This window comes from Apium graveolens, chromosome 5 (assembly GCF_009905375.1).
Source record: "Apium graveolens cultivar Ventura chromosome 5, ASM990537v1, whole genome shotgun sequence".
NCBI classification, from domain to species: Eukaryota; Viridiplantae; Streptophyta; class Magnoliopsida; order Apiales; family Apiaceae; genus Apium; species Apium graveolens.
In genome coordinates, this window is record NC_133651.1 from 66,925,125 (window position 1) to 66,946,068 (window position 20,944).

The following is a 20,944-nucleotide window of genomic DNA, read 5'->3' on the forward strand; positions in this document are numbered from 1 at the left end:
CGTTAATAATAAGTCATTCTCAAATACTTTTAAATATACAATTTAACACTTCTAGCATGACTGTTATGATGTATATCGATATTTTAAAAAAATATATTATTTTATATATTAATTTATTAATTAATTACACATGCGCGTCTCATACAAGAGCCCCCAAATGTTAGGGAATAATGGCACTTAATATCACAATTTTGAGGTGAATGGCCCAAATACTCACAACTAGAAAAAGATGGACTTAAATATCACATAGTAACATAATAAATAAATTCGTTTATGACTTCAACAAGTGTTTCTCAGTTCAGCTGATTTGAAGCTTGCGCGCAAGTGTGGAGACGGAGGATCGAATTGCCTTTGCACCATTTTATTTTATAAAAACGCATTTAAGACTTGCGTTAACTGACGCGGTTTCACCTCAGACACTGCATATATCACCCCATAAACGCAATAGAAACTTGCGTGGGTAATTCAGGAAAAAAACGCAAAAAAGAGTTGTGTTTCTGAGTGATAAAGAGAATCAATTTCCCGCTCTTGTAAGATTTGGAGTCTTCTCTATTCAAATTATGATACCAAGGCCCATCACCCAATGTTGGGCCACATTTTCCCCCATTTTTCCCTTCTATTTTAATTTACTTAAAACTGATAAAAGGTGAAGGGAACAAGTACGACACCGTTTAGAGATGACTTGAATCTAATCCAACCAGCCACAAGACTTCCCTCGTTTAGAGAGAGAGACACACAAAAAATGGCAACCATGCTTACTCCCACTCTCTCTCTACAACTTCCCTCCAAATACCCTTCATTTTCTTCTTCAACACCCCCACTTCTCCTCTCCAACAGCCCCTCCCGGTTCATATGTCAAGCGGGTCAAACCGGGTTCTTCACAAAACTAGGCCGGTTGATCAAAGAAAAGGCCAAGAGTGATGTTGATAAGCTCTTCTCAGGCTTCACAAAGACTAGAGAGAACTTAGCTGTTATTGATGAGCTTCTTCTTTATTGGAATCTTTCTGATACTGATAGAGTTCTTGATGAGCTTGAAGAGGTTTTAATCCTCACCATTTACTATGTGTGTTTGTATGTGTTTCTTTTTTCGAGAATTTGGAGTTTGAATTTTTGTGTATTATTGGGTATTTTGATGTTTTTGTAGTTATTATGGATTTTGGAATCATGGGTTATTAACAAGTTTTTGGAATCATGGGTTATTAACAAGTTTGCATCTTGTGCATGCCCTCTTTAGATGTGTTTATATGTGTTGATACAAATGCAATGTTTGTGAGTGTGGTACATTGAGGTGGCAATGTCCAAGACGATGAGGCGGAACAGGGATCTGTTTTTCGACAAAATTGGAATATGATATGACTTGACTCATCTGCTTATATCACGAAATGACTAGTTTTTGCAAGAACTATACACAAACATGATCCCACTCTCGAAATTGCCAATTTTTTTTTTTGCTAAATCGAAATTGCCAATTGCCAACCCTGTTCCATAAAAAGCAGAGACTGAGACAGAATTATGCTAGTTTGTCATCATATTAGTAGTCATGAACACGAGTTATATTAAAGGGTTGTTAAAAACTGGAACTAGAACTAAGTTTAAGAGATGAGAGTGTACATTATAGTTTCTATATCTACATCTATTATTTCATAGGAAATGTGACAAAGTGCATTCAAGAGCACTGTTGAGGTATGTGAGCATGACGTGCTTATAAAACAGTAGTAGTGTTCTTTTGTAAAACCATTAACTCGACTAATGTGCTGAATGTCATTAAGTTTGGTAATTAGGTCTTCTAAATTGCACAATTAAAACTGCAGGCGTTGCTGGTTTCTGATTTTGGTCCAAAGATTACTATAAAGATTGTGGAGAGTTTGAGGGATGATATATATGCTGGTAAGCTCAAATCAGGAAGTGAGATTAAGGTAACTATGTCTTGCATTATGGTCAGATCAGATGATTTGGATCCCAAATAAAATGATGTTAATATATCCCTTATATATGTATATTTCATGGTGATTTATTGTGATCGTTTAGAAGTGTTGTGACATATACTGCGTGTGCGTTGTTCACTTGGTGCTATATATTGAGCTCAACACATTTTGTTGACCACCAAGGACTGGCAAATCTCACAGGGTTTTACATATGATGATATGTGAATTATAATGGCATGTAGGATGCTTTAAAGAAGAGTGTGCTGGATTTGCTGACAAGTAAAGGTCTTAAAACAGAGCTTCAACTTGGATTCAGGTTTGATGCATTTGGTACTTTTGTTTAATATCTCCATGCTGTTGTGATTTTACCTATTTTAGCTTAATTTCGGTGGTGGTAAATTATGCTTTTGCTAGGAAACCAGCTGTAATCATGATAGTTGGTGTCAATGGGGGTGGAAAGACAACATCTCTGGGTAAGACATGAATAATAAATCCCGGTTGACTTTGGCAGGTTACTAGTATAAACAGTAACAAAAGCTAACATGTAAATTAGATGATGGTAAAAATATTATTGGAAAAGAATATTCAATCTTTTTATTTATAAATCTGTCAATATTTTAGAAGAAATAGATGGATTATACAACCTAGTGTTTGCCATTGTAAGTGTATTTGTGCCGTGCCAGTGTTGGGTGTTGACACTAAAGCAGTAACTACCTTTTCCCACTTTTCTACTGAAATGCAGGTAAGCTGTCCAGTAGATTAAAAAAGGAGGGGGCTAAGGTAAGGTAACTATTTTTTTTATTAAAATAGTTCATCTGCTATGTGTTGATTTGGAACAAGTATGAAAATCATTACTTTTATTTCCCTTGACCTCCTGGGTTGAGTAAGTATGGCATTGACATGAAATACCAGAATCAAGCTAGTTTTCGGAATGCCAGCTGATTTGCTCAGCCATTCACAAAGATGAATCGCTGTTATTACCTATCATCGAGTTTTATATTCAAAGAGAAAATTGGCCTCATAGTTAACAATGAGAAACTCATTAAAGAGTTTATAATAAGATTAAGAGTTGGAGCCTATTTTAAAGTCCATCGTGCATTGGTCAGTCTAGAGCTATGTATTTCAACAAAGGTTAAATTATTAATTGTAAAAAATCACGTACTTGGTTTTAAACATATACTTTCCTTTAGTTTTGACTTGGGATGATTCACTTTACAAGATAAACATAATATTGGACTTTTTGACGGTATTCTGTAGTTCCATAGAATTTACTTTATGTTCTTTATTTAACTGCTATGCAGTGTAGGCTATTGGCATTTCCGTGAAAAATTAAAACATAATAAATAGTAAACAACAATTCAAACTAAGACGCTCTTCATTTCTTGAAACTTCATTTCTTGAAACTTCACGTGCTGTCATTTTAATTGACTTCAGTTCGTCTAACATTGTAGCAAGCATTTGTTCTGATTAGCGACTTACTGACTTGTGTCTTCTGCCCGTGAGAATATTGCTAGTACCTCTAGTAGCTTTCTTCTTTTCTGTCTTTCCTTTTGATTTATTATTTCAATGTTTTTATGTTTCTGGTATTGCCAAAGTAGATGTTTAGGTCACAAATTTGTTCTTGTCCAATATTTGCGTTTGATATTGTGCCAGATATTGATGGCTGCTGGCGATACGTTTAGAGCAGCTGCTAGTGATCAATTGGAGATATGGGCTGAGAGGACGGGGTGTGAGATTGTTGTTGCTGATAAAGAGAAGGCCAAAGCATCATCTGGTAAACTGCAATCTCAAAAGTTCTTTAGCTCGTCATATCTATAAATATTGACGTGCACAATAGTAATAAATCACTAACCTATGTTTTGAATAGTTCTTTCACAGGCTGTCAAAAGAGGTAAAGAAGAAGGCTTTGACATCGTCTTGTGTGACACCTCTGGCCGTAAGTATAGATGACATAAATCATTGATCTGATCCAGATTTTATTTGGTGATTAAGTGGACTCAATATATTTCTCAGGTCTGCATACCAATTACAGCCTTATGGAAGAATTGGTTTCTTGCAAGAAAGTTATTTCTAAAGTTGTTGCAGGTGCACCTAATGTATGCTCAACTTGCTGCGAAATTCATTAGTATCACAAAATTTTGAACATACGAATGTTAACAAGCATCTACTTATTTGCATTTGATTAAAGTTAACCATCATAGTAAGACCCGTTGCGTACATTGTCATCGAACTTCTGAGTGTATGTGTGGTTTAATATATTTTTAAACATATTCACAGGAGATTCTGCTTGTTTTGGATGGCACAACAGGGTTGAATATGCTTCCACAGGCAAGAGAGTTCAATGAGGTAACTTCTTGTTTTTTTTTTGTTTTTTTTGTAGCACGGGGAACTAAAATTAAATTTCACTCGACCAGAAAAAAACATCACATCTCTTAAATTCAATATATACTAGTTAGAACATTAATATACTATTATAGATATCACTTATTAGGAAGAATTGATCAATTATCCATCTATGTAAAACATTTATGATAAAAGAAAGGAACCTTTTTTTCCGGTTAAATCTGAATAAATTCAGGTAATATCTAAAAACGATTAGTCAAGGATTCTTGCTGCAGAATGTTAAACACCAAATTATTATCAAATAGCAAAATAACGTACCCCGCTCATGAGATAGGCAACTTACACTAAACATGTAATAGATTTTTGTTTTGTCAACTAACTTGGGCTAGGTTTTGGTGGCGGGAAAGCAAGAAAATTCTGGTAATGTAAGCTGTTGATCTGCAAAACAAAGTTTGGTGTAAGTTGTTTCGGTAGGGAAATTACTTGACACTTTCCAACACGCGGCAAACAATAATCTGTAGAAGAAATCCCCACTTTCCCCTCCCACTGACATAGCTTTTCTGCCACCATAGAACCCATACATGCTGTAAATGTTGAAAACGTATGATTTGCATTTATATTGTTTGTTGTTTATTTATCTTGGCACCAGAAGCCAGTTGCTCTGCCAACAATAACTATACTTTATTAGAGAATTTATATATTACTGGGTTCATTGGTTTGCATAAACTTCATGACAGGTTGTCGGGGTGACTGGTTTCATTTTGACAAAACTTGACGGTTCTGCAAGAGGAGGCTGCGTGGTATTTTTTTCCTTAGGCTTGTTTCATTTCATTTATAGAGACTATAATCCATGGATGCTAGCCTTCAACAGTTATGGTAAAGTAATTGTGTTACTAATCTGGCTTCCAGGTTAGCGTAGTTGATGAGCTTGACATTCCTGTGAAGTTTGTTGGCGTTGGTGAAGGTGTAGATGACCTCCAACCCTTTGATGCCGAAGCATTTGTTGATGCAATATTTTCATGAGCATGAAAAAGGTCAGTTTCTGCATTTTCTAGAAGTTACTCCTATTAGGCCTTTATTGTGTGTGGAATTTTGTTTATATTTCTTAAACTGCACTCATTCAGGTGTATAGTGATAGACTGATAGTCCATTTTGGTTTTTCCCATATTCATTCCTGGAACCTACTTCACTCTGTTATTCTTTTCAAAGTTCATTTACATACATTCAGGTCAAATTTGCTTTTATATATTTTTTATGTGAATTAGACAAGTACTATTTTTCTTGGAATGGTTGGTTGCCAAATTGAATACTGACGCATCAGGCCTCCACTGAGCCACAAACCCCTGACCTCACATATAACCAACTTTGGGGGTATCGGCTAAAGTAAATCCAGGGATAGGACAACAAGTAACATTTGATGATCATATATTTTGGACCATCTTTTTCATTTTAGACTTATTCCACATGGTTGAAATATGTTTATTTGCTGGTGACAAACCTCTATTCCTTTTATGTGTAATTTCTCATGCACCAAACACAAAGCTAGTTAGAAATCTATACCTAACAGCTTATACAAACTTAAAATTTGAAATGCTTCCTAAATTTACAAATTCCAATATCTTCTTTCTTGTGTTCCTTTCAGAGCAAATTATGGCACAGCCCAGTTGAGCTTTGTAATAGGATTGCAAAATCATATCACAGTTTTGTGAAAGATCAGTGTTGATATTCAGAGGTGGAATAACTATTACATTGAAGACAAGCTGGAGTTCATATTTGCATATACACTAAAATGTAAATTAGCTCCTTACTCCTGTTTGTTTGCTAATTGTTTGATGTTATAATTTTTAAGAAGATACAGAGTAATGTTTTTCTTGTCAAATATAGATAGGTAGAAGGAAACCAGGAAGCTATTAGGTCAGATCTTTTTTTTGTCAAGGCAACTGGATAAGAAACCAAATAGGAAACATATTTTTATTTGTTTGCTTTTTAGTTACATTAACTTGCATTATAATTCTAATCAGCAACTCTATCGAACTCAATATGAAGATTTTATGAAGTAATTACTCGTTCGGAGAAGGATTATTCTGTACCAAGAAAGATTATTATGTATCCTGTTTTGTTAATTACTTGGTAAAAAAATCCCTCCTACAAAAAAGTTGAGCTGGAATTCAGGTACTTAAAGATTAAACCAAGTAAATAAATTCTTAACTTCACGTGCTATTAAAATTGTATGTAGCCGCTTTGGTTAAGAATGGCGAAAATCAATAACAATGCTCAAATTATTTTGGACAGCAAAATTTTAATAATGTTCCAATGACCAGAAGAGTAATGAAATGATACCCCCACAGGAAATACTGGTGAACTATAGATGTTAAATACCAGTATCAGTATACTATGTGTAAGGCCAGAAGCACATCTACTATATGGAAAGCCAAAAAGTATGCATACTTTGGTCCAGTTCAGTCAATTAGAGTAAACTTCTGTCTCTTTGTTTTTTTTGTAATGTTCGCAACTATAACACAATCAATATTGCCATTATTGATCTTCATTCAAATAAAGAATAAAACTTCGAGAAAGCGTTATTGATCTAATTACGTATAAAATCTTCATCCTATCATATCTGTCATCAGAATTCCGTACAATTAATCAGAAATATGACGGAATAACGAAGCAGACTGTAGATATCTTACCAAGATGTCGAAAATTAACACCTGAATTTGGTAATTACAAATTTGCCACTGGCATATTATAGAAGGTAGCACGAGAAGTGTAGACCAGCTTCTCAGATTCCTTCATTCTGAACTCAACTGCAACTACTGTCAAGTTCCTTCCGCTCCTTACAATAGAGGCATCGACTATCACCTCTGCCTGCCAATATGATAAAGAATTTGTTAGGATAGACATTTAGTAATCAAAGCAAACCGTGTATGGTGCAGATGCTGTAAACAAGCTGAAATATAACAGGTTTCTATCAATCCCATGCCAACTCCGGACTCAAGTTAGCCCCATTTATTTATGCATGCAAGAATTGTACAAAATCCTGCTCTTAATACCAACGAAAATTTCTATAACCTAAACTGCATACTTGTATCAGGAAAAAAGGGAAAATCATCATCAGGCACCAAGTACTGAAAAAAAGTGCATTCCACTACTTCGAGGCTTGCAAGAAATGGGTTTATGTATGGGACAACTAGCACCAGTATGTTGAAAACTATCAATTGCAGACCGTAAAATTATTTAACTAATCTTAATTCAAGAAATAAGAACATATTGCAATATCAAGCTATATTAAATTATTATTAAAATATGTATTCCAATCACATTTTTGCTACAGAATGTTTGTAAACACAATAAAAAGCACTTTTAGAAAATACAACTGAGCATTATAGAAGTGTTGATATTTGTGCACACTCAGTTCACTTGTAGACAATTAGACATCCTTATGCAATTGTACTGTTGTATATTTAAAGTGTGTATGCTACAAGCCTAAGATGTAAAAAGTGAGTGCAAATTTAAGCCCCAAACAATTTCATAAGAATTACTCAATTCACCTATTAAAATTAAGTCTCAAAAGGAGTCGTGAAGTTGAATAATTAATTCAGGAAACTTACATTTTGTGGAGCAGCAGAGAGATAAGAATTGCTTAGTTCTCCAAGAAAAAGCTCCTTCTCTTTACCCACAACAGTTCTAGCACAAGCTATTGCTATCATCTCTGCTACAGAAGCTACTGCCCCTCCATGCAATCCCCCATACGCGTTCTAAAATGTCCAATGAACTTAATATTACCCTCCATTTGGAGTAAAAGCAAACCCAATATAAGAATTCAAAATATGTAAATAAATACAGCGAAAAAAAAGAGATTGCTTCCCCTAAGGGCCTCGAAGGAGTTGTCTGATATTAAAAGAAAATCTATCATAAAGCACGGGTAATTTTTTGAATATAGGGGTGGGCTTTGTATTTACAGTATTCCCCTTTAATACTGTATTGAAAAATAACCTAACATCATGAAGAGTGCCCGAGGACACACCCTCAGGCCCATTTTTCTCATAAAAGAAATCTCGAAAGCTCAGTTTATAAGTTTATCCACAATTCTTATAAACAAAAATTTCGATGCACAAACAAAACATCGAATTTAATGTTTTCAAATATTCAATTTGCGTATTTGCAGATTCCCAATCATAACTTTAAATTGTCAAGAAACGCGAGATACAATTGATGACTGCATAAAATTCTAAATCAAAATGAAGTATTCGTTTACGGTGACAACGGCTTGGACATGTAGGAGTAATGAGATGTGGCCCCTTTCGACCCGATCAACCCTAAGCAAACCCCCGACAATGTTGGAGAAAAAGTCCTTTCTAGCACAATTCAGCGGGATGGTGTCAGAGGCTCCAATTCTCTCCAAATATCCTTTAAATTGAGAAATAATCTGTGCAGACACTTCCTTAGAAATGTTTGCTTCTTTAAAAAGTAGAGATTTATCCATCTTTCTGACTTAATGCCTTCTACCCCACAATCCCAGATATAGGCAATAGAGATACAGATCAGAAATACACGCTCATTGACATTACCATTTAACAGTCTCTACATATAAATATATCGAAAAGCTAGTTTTTTCAGTATTTCCTTGCCAAGAATAAAAAAATACCACAAAATCAAAGATTCTACACCTAATTTGGCAAATACAATAGTGTTTTGCATCTGGTTGATTCTTGGTTTCTGACATTTCCACCTTGGCACAAACAGACCAATAAATTAACAAAAAGAATTCATTTTTATTATATGTCTTTGCCTAAGCTCTAAGCTCTATACATATAATTAAAAGTAAGTTTTTTCATTCTTTTTAAGTCAAGAATCAAAATATTTAATTCATTATCCACAAAATGAAAATGTGTTTTGCATCTGGGTCTCTCTAATATTTCCATTTTTGCCACAAACACACCAACATAAAAATCCCAACTTTCTAGGAACCACAAACAGACATGATATACAGAGAGAGAGAGAGAGAGATTACAGTGACAGGAGGCTTGACAGAGAGAGAGCAAGAGATGTGGCCAGGGTGAATGTGAGTGAGCTTGAGAAGACCCCGGATTAAAAGGGAGAAAGTGTCTTTATTTTCAAGATGAGAGGGAACAGTTGTGCTGCTTTTTACTCCAATTACATCTCTAAAGAACACATCCAGTAAAGAACCAAGCTCAGAATTGCTTGGAACCATGCCCATCTTTTTTATTACGCCAATTTTTCAGGCTCAATGCACAAATTATGCTTTAGTTTTGTTAGGTCCCTGAAAAGGTGCAGTAAAGAGCACCCTCCGTTTATACCTATATATATATATTGTACACGTGCATATCTATTGTACTGTTGTATATATAAAATTATTTATATATTTTTTATCTATTATTTTACAATTATTTCAAAATAAAACTAATATTAAATTTTAAAAAATATATTAATCTCCGCATTGACACATTGCGGTTACCGCAATGTAGCATTGCTCATTGCGGGGACTGCCGCAACGGAAGGGCACCCTTTATTTATAAGTGCATATATTTGACAAATACAGAGTATTTTTTATTTAAAAGTGCATATCTTTGACACAAGGACTAAAATATCAATTTTGGAATAAAAAATTATCTCCATGTAGCGTTTAGAAAATAGGCCAAAATGTTATATGAAGTGTTTGTCTTGTTTTTTTTTAATATTGTAAGTAGCTTAAAACTATGTCAAGAAACGTTAAATATTCATTCTGATTTTTTTATTATTTTAGGCATATTTTTGTATATCATTTTAGAGAACACTATTTAATATGATATTTTAGATCTCACAATATTGAATAAAATATGTTACTATTATTTTTTAATAACAATATTAAAAAAAAGTGAAGTTAAAACAAAAACAATTCGAGCAGAATCCCATCGAAATGAATCCTGCTCGAAATCTCCGAGAGCAAAACAAATCATCCCTTAATTCGGCACGAGGAGGATTTTATGGCAAAGTGCAACTTGGTATCCCAAGTTGCACAAACTTTACAAGATCTATCCTGAATTTTTAAAATTTATAAGGTCGCCCCTAAAATTTAAAAAGGTACAAATTTGACCCTGAAATTTCAGAATTAACAAATTTGACCCTGAAATTTGATAATTTACAAATAAGTACTCGCAAAATTATGAAAATACCTGGAAGTACAAAAAAATTCCTATAATATTAGAAAAAATCACAAAAAATACCTGGATGTACAGAAAAATTTCTAAAATATTAGAAAAAGTCACGAAAAGTACCCGGAGGTACTGAAAAATTCCTAAAATATTAGAAAAAATTATAAAAAATACCCAGAGGTATAGAAAAATTCCTAAAATATTGGGAAAAATCACAAAAAATAACCGAATATACTAAAAAATCCTAAAATATTAGGAAAAATTACAAAAAAATCCCGGAGATACGAATTATTTTTAAAATATTAAGAAAAATCATGAAAAATAACTGAAGGTATGGAAAAATTTCTAAAGTATTAGGAAAAATTATGAAAAATGTCTGGAGTAATGGAAAAATTCCTAAAATATTAGGAAAATTATGAAAAAATATCCTGCACTACGGAAAAATTACCAAAAACTAAGAAAAAATACTTGGAGGTAAGGCAAAATCCGTAAAATATTAGGAAAAAATATATGTGAATACGAGATAATCCCCAAAAAGTAAGGGAAATACCAGAAATTTTTCTAAAAATGGGAATAGGTAAGAAAATGAGTATGGAAAATTATGAAAACTCCAGAAAATATATTGAAGTCTCGAATAAGGCAAATCGTTGTAAATATGTAGGTCGCTCTACACTTTACGCTAAAAACGATACCGTGAAAGGGCATGAAATAACTTAACTTCAACAAAACCTCAAGTAGGTTTCTTATAAGTAGGGGGCTAATGATAGGGAATGAAAATAACCCTAATTACAAAATTAATGTCGCATTAATTATACCTGATTTGGTCCAAGAGAAAAATTTCTTTGATAACTCCCAAATCCCTAATTATTTATTAATTTCGTAACTAATAGAAGGAGTTAATTAAACAGGCCGATATAATTGTTCAAATAAGTAACTACTTCTACATGAAGTAGTCTCCAAACAACCTAAATTCAGAAGAAAATTAATTCCTGTTTTTTAATACTCCAAAGTCCAATTAGAGGTGGAGGCTTTCCCACCGAGTCACCTAATTCTATGTTGATTCCTAGACTCTCAACATTTATATAAAAGGTCTTACCCCCTCAAATTCAGGTGAACATTTTGGACAAGAGTTTTGCACGTCACAAAGCCGAGAAGTCATCCTACAAGCCACAAGGCCATTACCTACACCGACGTTTTAGACTCAGTTCTTGAAAGACATCAAATTCACTACGTCTTTGATGTGCCCTTGTCGTCATAGCCTCGAGTAAAAATAACACCAAAACTACGTTTTGGCGATCATTGACAGACACCAAGGTACGTAGGCTTCTTGCTAGTGCAGATTCAAAACACAAAACATAAGCACAACCATTAAAGTTCGAAATTTATCAAACCTAAGATTAAATGCGCACAATAAATAAATCTATTTTTTTATCCATAACACCTAGTTACTATGGGAAATAGAGTTACCCACTAAATCCACCCCTATATTATATATAATAATTATAGATTTAGATTTATAATAATAAAAATTAGGAATAAGCTCTGGTCGTAGTTTAGTAGGATAAATTTTGGGAATTTGTATAACATGTCCAATATTAAGGTGTTACTTTATCAATATATCCCATTTTATTTAATAATTATGAATTTATCCCATGGTTAATTTTTTACTCATATATAACTCATATAAATATTGTATATAAATATTAATCACTAAACAATACTAAAATATCCCTGACATAAAAATAAAACTAATTGAACACCAGATCATATGCAAAACAATTCAAGACCCCTGACACAGCAACTGTTTATATTCCATTATATACTATTGAGCAACTATTTGTATTTCATTATATACTATTGATTTTTTTTGTTGCATGTGGGGAAGGGGAAAGGGTAGCGGGTAGGTTTCTCCCTAGAATCGTACTTTAACCTGATGTCAAGTCTTATATATGATAATAACTTTGTTCTCTATTTTATATATGTTTGTAGGGTGACTATTTTCGGATGTTTAATTTTTTTTCACAACTACAGAAGTTAGTGAAGTTGAAAGATAGTACTGTAGTTACTATTTTTATTATATATATAAGGAATTAAATTACTCAATTAAACTAAAACATATTTTAATTTTATTAAAAAATAAATAAATACATAGTTTAGTATTAACACCATATTAGTATATTTTGTTCCCTTTTTTGTTGCAAATTATAATTTAGTTCGCATTCCAAAACTGAAACTTTTGTCCTGCCCTCTGATCATCATCAAGAACATCCATTCATTTTCTTATTTCTGGGTTTTCTATCTTAATCCATTCTAGTATTTTTATCAGTTTAAAGTGTTTTTTGTTCAATTAGGTTATTTCTTAATCATAAAGTTTGAATTTTTATATACAAGATAATATAAATGTTGAATCTTTTACCCAAATTTGTTGTTGTGGGCTTGTAAGTATATTTGGGTTTATCATATTTAAGTATGAAAGAAAAGAAAAAAAAACTCCATTATACTCCTATACATCTGGATAAAGGAAAGTTGTGTTCCATCTCGACCCGTGGGAGAAAATGTAAAAGATGTAGTGAGCGGTTTTCATAGTGGAAGAAGAAACAGGGGTGGTGGTGGTCGGAAGAAAACAAGGAAGTTATTAGGAATAAGATAGATAACAGTTTCTTTCGATTGGTTTTCTTCTCTAACACATATTGTTGTTTTGGCTAAAGTTGGTTTTGATTTTTGGAACTGCTTCTTATCATTGCCTGCAACAGAAAGTGCTCAATCCCTTAGATTGTCAGCGGTGTCTATTTGAAGAAAAGGATAATAAACATGGATGTATAGTAAGAGCTTAATTCCAATAATGGGTTATCTTCTTCCTACGTATAAGAAATGTTAAATGCATTTAAAATTAGGTAAGTCCTATGAATAATGTTATAGGCGCGATTTGTCTCGTACTAATTTTTTTAAATTATGTCATCAAATTTTATTTTCACTTAAAACCTTTATACTTTTTATATATTGTGCGCGCACACACACGGGGTCTTTTGGGAAACAGTCTCGCGAAAGCGGGATATACCGGATATATTTGGTTTGGTTTACCATATTAGTATTAAAAATTAATATGTAATTTATTTCTACTAAAAAGTAGTACATATTTAGAATTAATACTATTTTACTATTAAAAGATACCACTTCTTTTCCTTTCTTTATTAAATTTCTAGGAAAAAAATTAGAATTAAAATTGCAAGTCACATAAATGAGTCCATGTTCATACTTACTTGTACATGACAATCTTTTATAAAAAGGTTACAATGTTATATATGTAATGTAAATATATAAAATAGCAAAGCTAATCATAGTTAGTTTGAAATTGTTTTTTTTTTGAATATAGGATATATTAATAAATACAACTATAAATGGGATATTTTCTTAAATCAATTTTTAAAATGGGACATATAAGTAAAATACCCATAAATTTTTGTCGTAATTTAGACTATATTTAATAATTTGATAATTTAATAGTTTAACATATATATAACAATATTTATTTTTATTTTTAATAATTAAAATATGGGATAATCGTTAAACCAATATATATCTCATTCTGGTTATTATATTAGAGTATAGATTTTGTATAACTGTATTTTGTATTTCTTTTTGACGTTAATGTTAAAATTCATATTTTAGACAATTAAAATATTTTATAATACTTATACCTTTATTTAAGATTTTTGACCCTCTAAACAATACTTTTTAAAAAAGTTTAAAGAACGAAATTTGTAAGAGAATGCAAAAATCTTTTCAAAAAAATACCGTTTAAAATTATTAAAAATTTAACGCAGTTAAAATTAAATAATATCTATCAAAAAAATTACAAAAAAATAATTTTTAAAGATGATTATTTTTAATTTTAAATCTGTTTTCAGTTATAATTTGATTACACAATATTAGTTGGTAAACTCGCTGCAAATACTTTAATATTTTGTATTTTGAATATAATAATGGGATTAACTGTAGTTTGCGCAGTTATCCAGAACCATCCAAGGCTTACATTAACAATACCGTCCTACTTGCTGCTTAGTATAATCGAATCAAATTAAAATATTAAGAAGCCATCAAAACAGAAGAGGGCAGCTTATTATCTCGCAGAAATGGCAACATCACTAAACAATCCAACAACAAAGAGGTAACTTCTTGTTTCTTGAATACTTTTGATCATACAATCTTTAATTATATGTGAAGTGTGTTCTTTTTTTCTTAATTTGTTATAGCCTTGTAGGTGTGCAGTTGTGACAGGGGCAAATAAAGGGATTGGACTGGGAATATGCAAGCAACTAGCTGCTGATCATGGTATCACTGTCATACTAACTGCTAGAGATGAGCAAAGGGGTCTTGAAGCTGTTAAGAAACTCAAAGAATCTGCAGGTTTAAGTGATGATCAAATCATCTTTCATCAGCTTGATGTTGCTGACCCTTCGAGTGTTTCTTGTCTTGCTGATTTTATGAAAACCAAATTCGGAAGACTCGATATCTTGGTAATCGTCTTTTTCAACTTATAGTTACTGATTTTGCTAAAATTAGTTGTTTGTTAATTGTTCATGCGAATCTTTGTGTTATGTTGATCAGAAAGACAAAACTTATCTGAAATTGGGATCTTTCTTTAGCCTTAGCTATATTACTGTCTTTCCCTTCAGGCTATCTTTTCATTGTGATGACTATTCTAGAAATTGAAAGAAAAAAGTGCCTTTACATTTTTTTAAACATTCTAATTTATTTTCGTAATTTTCAACTTATTTCATAACTTGCCGGAGTTTCACAGGAATACAGGTAAGGTGTACGTGTTTTACCTCTTGTTAAATAAGCTGATAAGGTGTGTTCTTAAATATGGTTATCAATAACAGAGAGAATTTGAAACATTGTGCAGGTAAATAATGCAGGGATTGGGGGCGTTGCAGTAGACGAAGAACGTTTTGTAGACCAAGTGTCCAAAAATGATGCGGTGAGTCTGTTTGAATACTATATGAATATGTAAGCTCATTTAAAATTATTGTAGTTAATTTGTGGATTGTATTTAAGTTGTTTTGCTTTAGCTACGTGTAATGCGAGAGAAAGTTGGCTGATTATATTTATTTCATTTTATGTTTCAGTTTCTCTTTTCTTCTGTATCATTACTTGCAGACTAGGGGTATTTCAAATGTTATTAAATCATTGTCTACCTCTATTTTCATTTTAAGATGGTCATGATACAGGCAGTTACCATGTCTAATTTGGTTAAAAAGATTTTGATTTTTGACAAAGATGGATCTTGTACTTGGCTATATGCTTGTTCCCTTTATTAGCTCTATGCCTATATGAAATTACTAGTTGCTTATGTGTTCTTTTTCATTATTAACAACATACCTCATATACTACTAACTTGTATAAAGTACCTAAAGTAGGATTTAAAATGAAATGCATAGTTGCCTGTAAAGACAAAGTTTGTAAGAACTGACAAACGAAATAGAGTGAGAAATATTTATGACAAAAAGCATGCATAGAGGATGAAACAAATGAGTTAAACTGACGAAGATATCTAGTCACCTTGCAGGATATTTTCAGCATTTAGAAAGACTTCACTAAGTATTGAATAATAACTTCTCCTATTGTCGCTTACATAAATAAACCTTCTGCTATTCTCACTCACATATAAAAACCTACATACACAACAGATTTCTATGTTAACTCATTTTTACTGCTGTCCATGATCCTGTTCATCTAACTGTTGGTATTCAGGTAGCAGGAATCAAATGGGATGGGATTTTAACTGAGTCATACGGGTTAAGTGAACAATGCGTGCAAACAAATTACTATGGGGCAAAAAGAATGACAGAAGCGTTAATACCATTACTGCAGTTATCTGATTCACCAAGGATTGCAAATGTTTCATCATCCATGGGAAAATTAAAGGTATATAAAATATTGAATGACCATCACAATTAGAGAAGACTCGTTTTATATGCTTAGAGATAAAGTATTTATGCTAATTATGGGAGTGTATGTTTTCCACATCATTTTTTTGCTAAGTTTTACACAACTTGTTTCGGATACTCATATTGTATTTACATGTTCAGAACCTGCTCAACGCATTTAACCCTCAGGTAGTTGAGTCATGAATTCAATATACAACTAAGAAGATGTCATAGGGTCTTTTTTAGTCTTGAGTCATTTAGCTTTGTTTGTAAGAGATATAATGATTAATCCATCTCTCCCTTGTGGGTTACATATCACTATAATTGGAGTCATATTAATATGATCCCTGTTAATGGAGCTAATTACTTTTTCTGAAAAGACTCCGATAGTGCTCTTGTATAAAACAAGCCGTTATGCAAATATTTAGAGTTGACTTTGCACGTAAATTGCGGCATCTTCTCAGTAACATCTGGACTCTGTTACCTTTTGGGTGCAGATAGTTCTTTTGGTTCTAACTCATATTTTTTGCTAATCTATAATTTTGCAGAGCCCGTGAACCCTCTTCTACGTCTATAATGTATACCGGGTTTTTAAAATCTAAAATCATCATTGACTATTGGTTTTGGTTCTCAGCATTTACCAAATGAATGGGCTAAGGGAATACTGAATGATGAGCAAAACCTTACAGAAGCGAGAGTGGATGAGGTACTAAATGAGTACCTGAAAGATTTCAAGGAGGGTTCAATACAAGAAAAAGGGTGGCCCAGCAACATGTCAGCATATGTAGTCTCGAAAGCAGCAATGAATGCATTCACAAGGATTCTGGCTAAGAAATACCCAACTTTCTGCATCAACGCTGCTTGTCCTGGCTACGTGAAAACAGATATAAACATGAATACTGGAAAAAGAAGTGTCGAGGAAGGTGCTGAAAGTGTGGTGAAGCTAGTGTTGCTGCCTGATGGTGGACCTTCTGGCCTTTTCTTCGTTGAGGGTGAAATATCATCCTTCGAGTAAAGGTAACAACAACAACAATGCTGCTGCAAACAAACTAGAATGGCACTATATTGGTTATGAAGAGTGATTCAAATCAATTACAATAGACATTTAACATATATTGGTTATGAAGAGCTGAAAAATAATGTTATATTTACCTTCTACTATAAACTTTGTAATGAGAGATTAAAAAATGTATGTATGGTGCCCTGAAATAATGTGGCTACGCTTATCAGGATCCCCTGTTGTTCCCGAGAAATGCATTCTGTGTTATCAGGAATGTAGTAAGAATTTTATTAGCTGCTTCCTGAGATCGTGTAATTTTATCTAATATACTTGTATTTTGTTTAGAGAATCCTTTCTTTTTCTGGAATAGTTAGACTATAATTTGGCAACTCTACTTTTTAGTTAGTATTTCTTGCATGCGAGTTTCAGAGTTAATATGATTAAGCTTTTCAAATTATCAAAAAATATATTATGAAACTAATATTCAGAATAACTTACCCAAGTATATATTAAAAGAAATATCCCCTTTTTTTCATTTTGACTTGTTGCAAGTTAATTGACACATGATATACATCATCGGCAGGCTGAAAAATCTGCTTGCTGTCCACTGATCGTAAGAACATCCAGAGCGGGAGCCCAACTCCTGTCTAGAGACGCGTGAAATGGAACCGGGCTCACCAAATTCTTTGTTTTTCCGTTGGAGAGACCCAGTATGAATTGGGCAGTCCCACTGTGGTGGGCAGTCCCCACTTGATTTCTTTGTATTTTATATTCCTACATTATTCAGCTCTTCGGCTCTTCATCTGTTTTATTAGTAAACTATCTGATAAATGGGTCCCTAAAACATGAAAAAGAGGTCAATGCATTGGACGTGCTGGCCAGTTTTTTGCAAAACCCATTATTAGCTAGGTGGCATCAAGTGGGGTCGCTAAAAAATGGAAGTGGGTTAACTTCCGCTGTAGATGCTCTGCATCCCAGCGCAACCCACTTTGCTGCCTGGGGACACGTGAAATGGTATGTGGCCGGGAGAGAAGCGCTGGAGGAAATCAAAAGAAGAGGTCAAGCCTGGTGCAGTAGGCTCGGCCCGAGTGAATAAATTAATAAAAAGAGGCAGCACTTTATCACTTTATCAGACTTGATTCTTATTTTTATTTTTTTCTTACTTTGCTTTATTCATTGAATGGTAACGTAAACATTACCGTTTGAATTTTAATTATATATATACAATCTAAACGTTAGAAATATAACGGTTATATTTAAAATTTTCTATAAATACTAACTCTTCGTAATATGTTTCTCCCACTTCTATCACTCTCCAAAAAATATTTCTGAAATTATTTTGTCAAAAACAAAATAATGAATCCAAATAATCATCCCTCTTCGGACCAAAATTCTCAACTCCCAAATACCCAATTTCCATATTATTTTTCAAATTCTTATTTTCCAAATCCAAATTCTCAAGTTATAAATACACAATTTTCTAGCCCACAAAATTTTAATTCAAATGTTCAATCTCCTAATTCTCAATTTCCATTTTTAAATCCATATTTTCCGGGTGCTCAAAATCCTCAATATCAATTTCCATTTGTTCCAAATTTTCAAACACCCGTCGATAATCAATCTCCAAATTCGAATGTTCAATCTCCAAATTCACAATTTTCAGCTTTTGGTGGCACTAATACAATTGATCTGAACGATGATTGTCATGAGGTTGAAGACATACGAGAAGCTATTGGTCAATGGAAATGGGATGAAGACAAGCTCTTAATAAGTGCGTGGTTAAATGTATCAACTGATCCCATGATCGGTACCGATCAAAAAGGTGAAACATTTTGGGAGCGAATTCGTGAATATTGTGAAGAAAGTATTCCCGGTCTCATCAAGAGAGGAGGTATTGCAATGAAAAAAAGGTGGCAACGGATAAATGAAGGGGCTCAACGATATGGAGCGTGTTACGATCAAGCCGAGCGAAGAGTAGGGAGTGGTTTAAATTTGGACAACATAACTCGGCTAGCTCATGAACTTCACATAGCAAAATACAAAAAGAAGTCCAATTTTGATAAGCATTGGAATGAGTTTCGGAGACAACCCAAGTGGAGAGCTCCTTCAACAAATAGTGAAAGCATGAAGAGAACTAAATTGAGTGATTCTGGAGCCTATTCATCATCTACAAATACTGAAGTTGTGACTTATTCCTTCTATATAAGTTGTGACTTATTCCTCCAATATCACATCCCAATCTCACATCACTTGTTTCTTCTTTCATATTACTTCTCATTTAAATATTCAATATGTCTGATTCGGATAACTCCTCTGATGGAGCTCAAGAATTTATTCAAGAAATTATATTCGATGATTCATTGGAGCAACGTCGCTATGAGCTTTATGAGCAAATTTATGGTGGATCATCATCGAAGCCACGAAGAATGATACATAGAGATCGTGAAGCTGGCGCCGAACGTCTAGAGAGGGATTATTTTGCACAAAATCCGGTGTATCCTCTTGAGACATTCCGACGTAGGTATCGAATGGGAAGACATGTTTTTCTTCGTATTGTTCATGCACTTTCAAATCATGATACGTACTTTCAACAAAGGGTTGATGCATTGGGAAGAAAAGGTCTTTCACCTGTACAAAAATGCACTGCCGCCATGCGTATATTGGCGTATGGAGTATCTGCCGACGTCGTTGATGACTATGTGCGGATTGGCGAGTCGACTGCGGTTGAATGTTTGAAAAGATTTGTCACAAATGTTATTGTGATATTTGAGGGTGAATACTTACGAAAACCAAACTCGAATGATATACATCGTCTGCTCGAAATGGGAGAGGCTCGTGGTTTTCCGGGTATGATGGGCAGTATTGATTGCATGCATTGGCAATGGAAAAATTGCCCAAAAGCGTGGAAATGGATGTTCATGAACGGTCACAAAGGAGTTCCAACACTTTTACTTGAAGCGGTTGCCTTGTCTGACTTATGGATATGGCATGCCTTTTTCGGAGTTGCTGGTTCTAACAATGATATCAATATGTTAGATCGGTCACCGATATTTGATGATATTTTAGAAGGCCGTGCTCCACAGGTAAATTACAATATTAATAGCAACAACTATAACATGGGGTATTATTTGGTAGATGGAATTTATCCCGAATGGGCAACATTCGTTAAGACAATCCCACGTCCACAAGGAGAGAAGAGAAAATTATTTTCTAAATATCAAGAAGGACAAAGAAAAGATGTGGAAAGAGCATTTGGTGTGTTGCAGTCTCGCTTCGCAATTATACGTGGTCCGGCTCGATTCTGGGACAAAGGAGATCTCGCTAGAATAATGAGAGCATGTATCATATTACACAATATGATAGTTGAGGATGAGAGAGACACGTATGCCACTCCGGCTCGATGACATAGAGAATGGTTTATCACAACCAAATTTAGGTGAGGAACCTTTTGCTCCTTATGAAGACTACGTTCAAAGAAATATTAGAATTCGTGATAAACCAAAACACCGTCAACTAAAAGCGGACTTGGTTGAGCATATCTCGCAGTTCCACATTTCCCGTTAATTTATTTAAGTTTTAACATGTTTAATT

At 33.5% G+C, this 20,944-nt stretch overlaps 3 protein-coding genes across 4 annotated transcripts; 2 read left to right on the forward strand and 1 right to left on the reverse strand.

The window, feature by feature from the left end:
* The first annotated feature begins 666 nt into the window (after positions 1–666).
* Positions 667–6,279, forward strand: LOC141724130 (cell division protein FtsY homolog, chloroplastic). 2 transcript variants are annotated; one of them, XM_074526129.1, is made up of 12 exons: positions 669–1,039; positions 1,812–1,916; positions 2,168–2,241; positions 2,340–2,398; positions 2,668–2,705; positions 3,579–3,699; positions 3,793–3,861; positions 3,939–4,021; positions 4,203–4,271; positions 5,006–5,068; positions 5,178–5,302; positions 5,911–6,279. In XM_074526129.1, the coding sequence occupies exons 1-11, from the start codon at positions 743–745 to the stop codon at positions 5,289–5,291; spliced, it is 1,092 nt and encodes a 363-aa protein (XP_074382230.1). In that variant the 5' UTR covers positions 669–742; the 3' UTR covers positions 5,292–5,302; positions 5,911–6,279. The 2 variants fall into 2 exon arrangements, 1 of the variants encoding a protein (XP_074382230.1); XR_012576512.1 differs by lacking the exon at positions 5,911–6,279 and having other exon boundaries at positions 667–1,039; positions 3,939–4,010; positions 5,178–5,254.
* A 456-nt stretch (positions 6,280–6,735) lies between these two features.
* On the reverse strand, positions 6,736–9,573 carry LOC141661346 (uncharacterized). Its single transcript, XM_074468331.1, has 3 exons — positions 9,283–9,573; positions 7,880–8,026; positions 6,736–7,136 (listed from the first exon to the last, which is right to left on the reverse strand). The coding sequence occupies exons 1-3, from the start codon at positions 9,487–9,489 to the stop codon at positions 6,993–6,995; spliced, it is 498 nt and encodes a 165-aa protein (XP_074324432.1). The 5' UTR covers positions 9,490–9,573; the 3' UTR covers positions 6,736–6,992.
* A 4,861-nt stretch (positions 9,574–14,434) lies between these two features.
* On the forward strand, positions 14,435–17,742 carry LOC141724131 ((+)-neomenthol dehydrogenase-like). The gene is made up of 5 exons (XM_074526130.1): positions 14,435–14,591; positions 14,685–14,940; positions 15,330–15,404; positions 16,178–16,351; positions 16,988–17,742. Exons 1-5 carry the CDS (start codon positions 14,557–14,559, stop codon positions 17,366–17,368), a joined length of 921 nt encoding a protein of 306 aa, XP_074382231.1. The 5' UTR covers positions 14,435–14,556; the 3' UTR covers positions 17,369–17,742.
* The last annotated feature ends 3,202 nt before the right edge of the window (positions 17,743–20,944 follow it).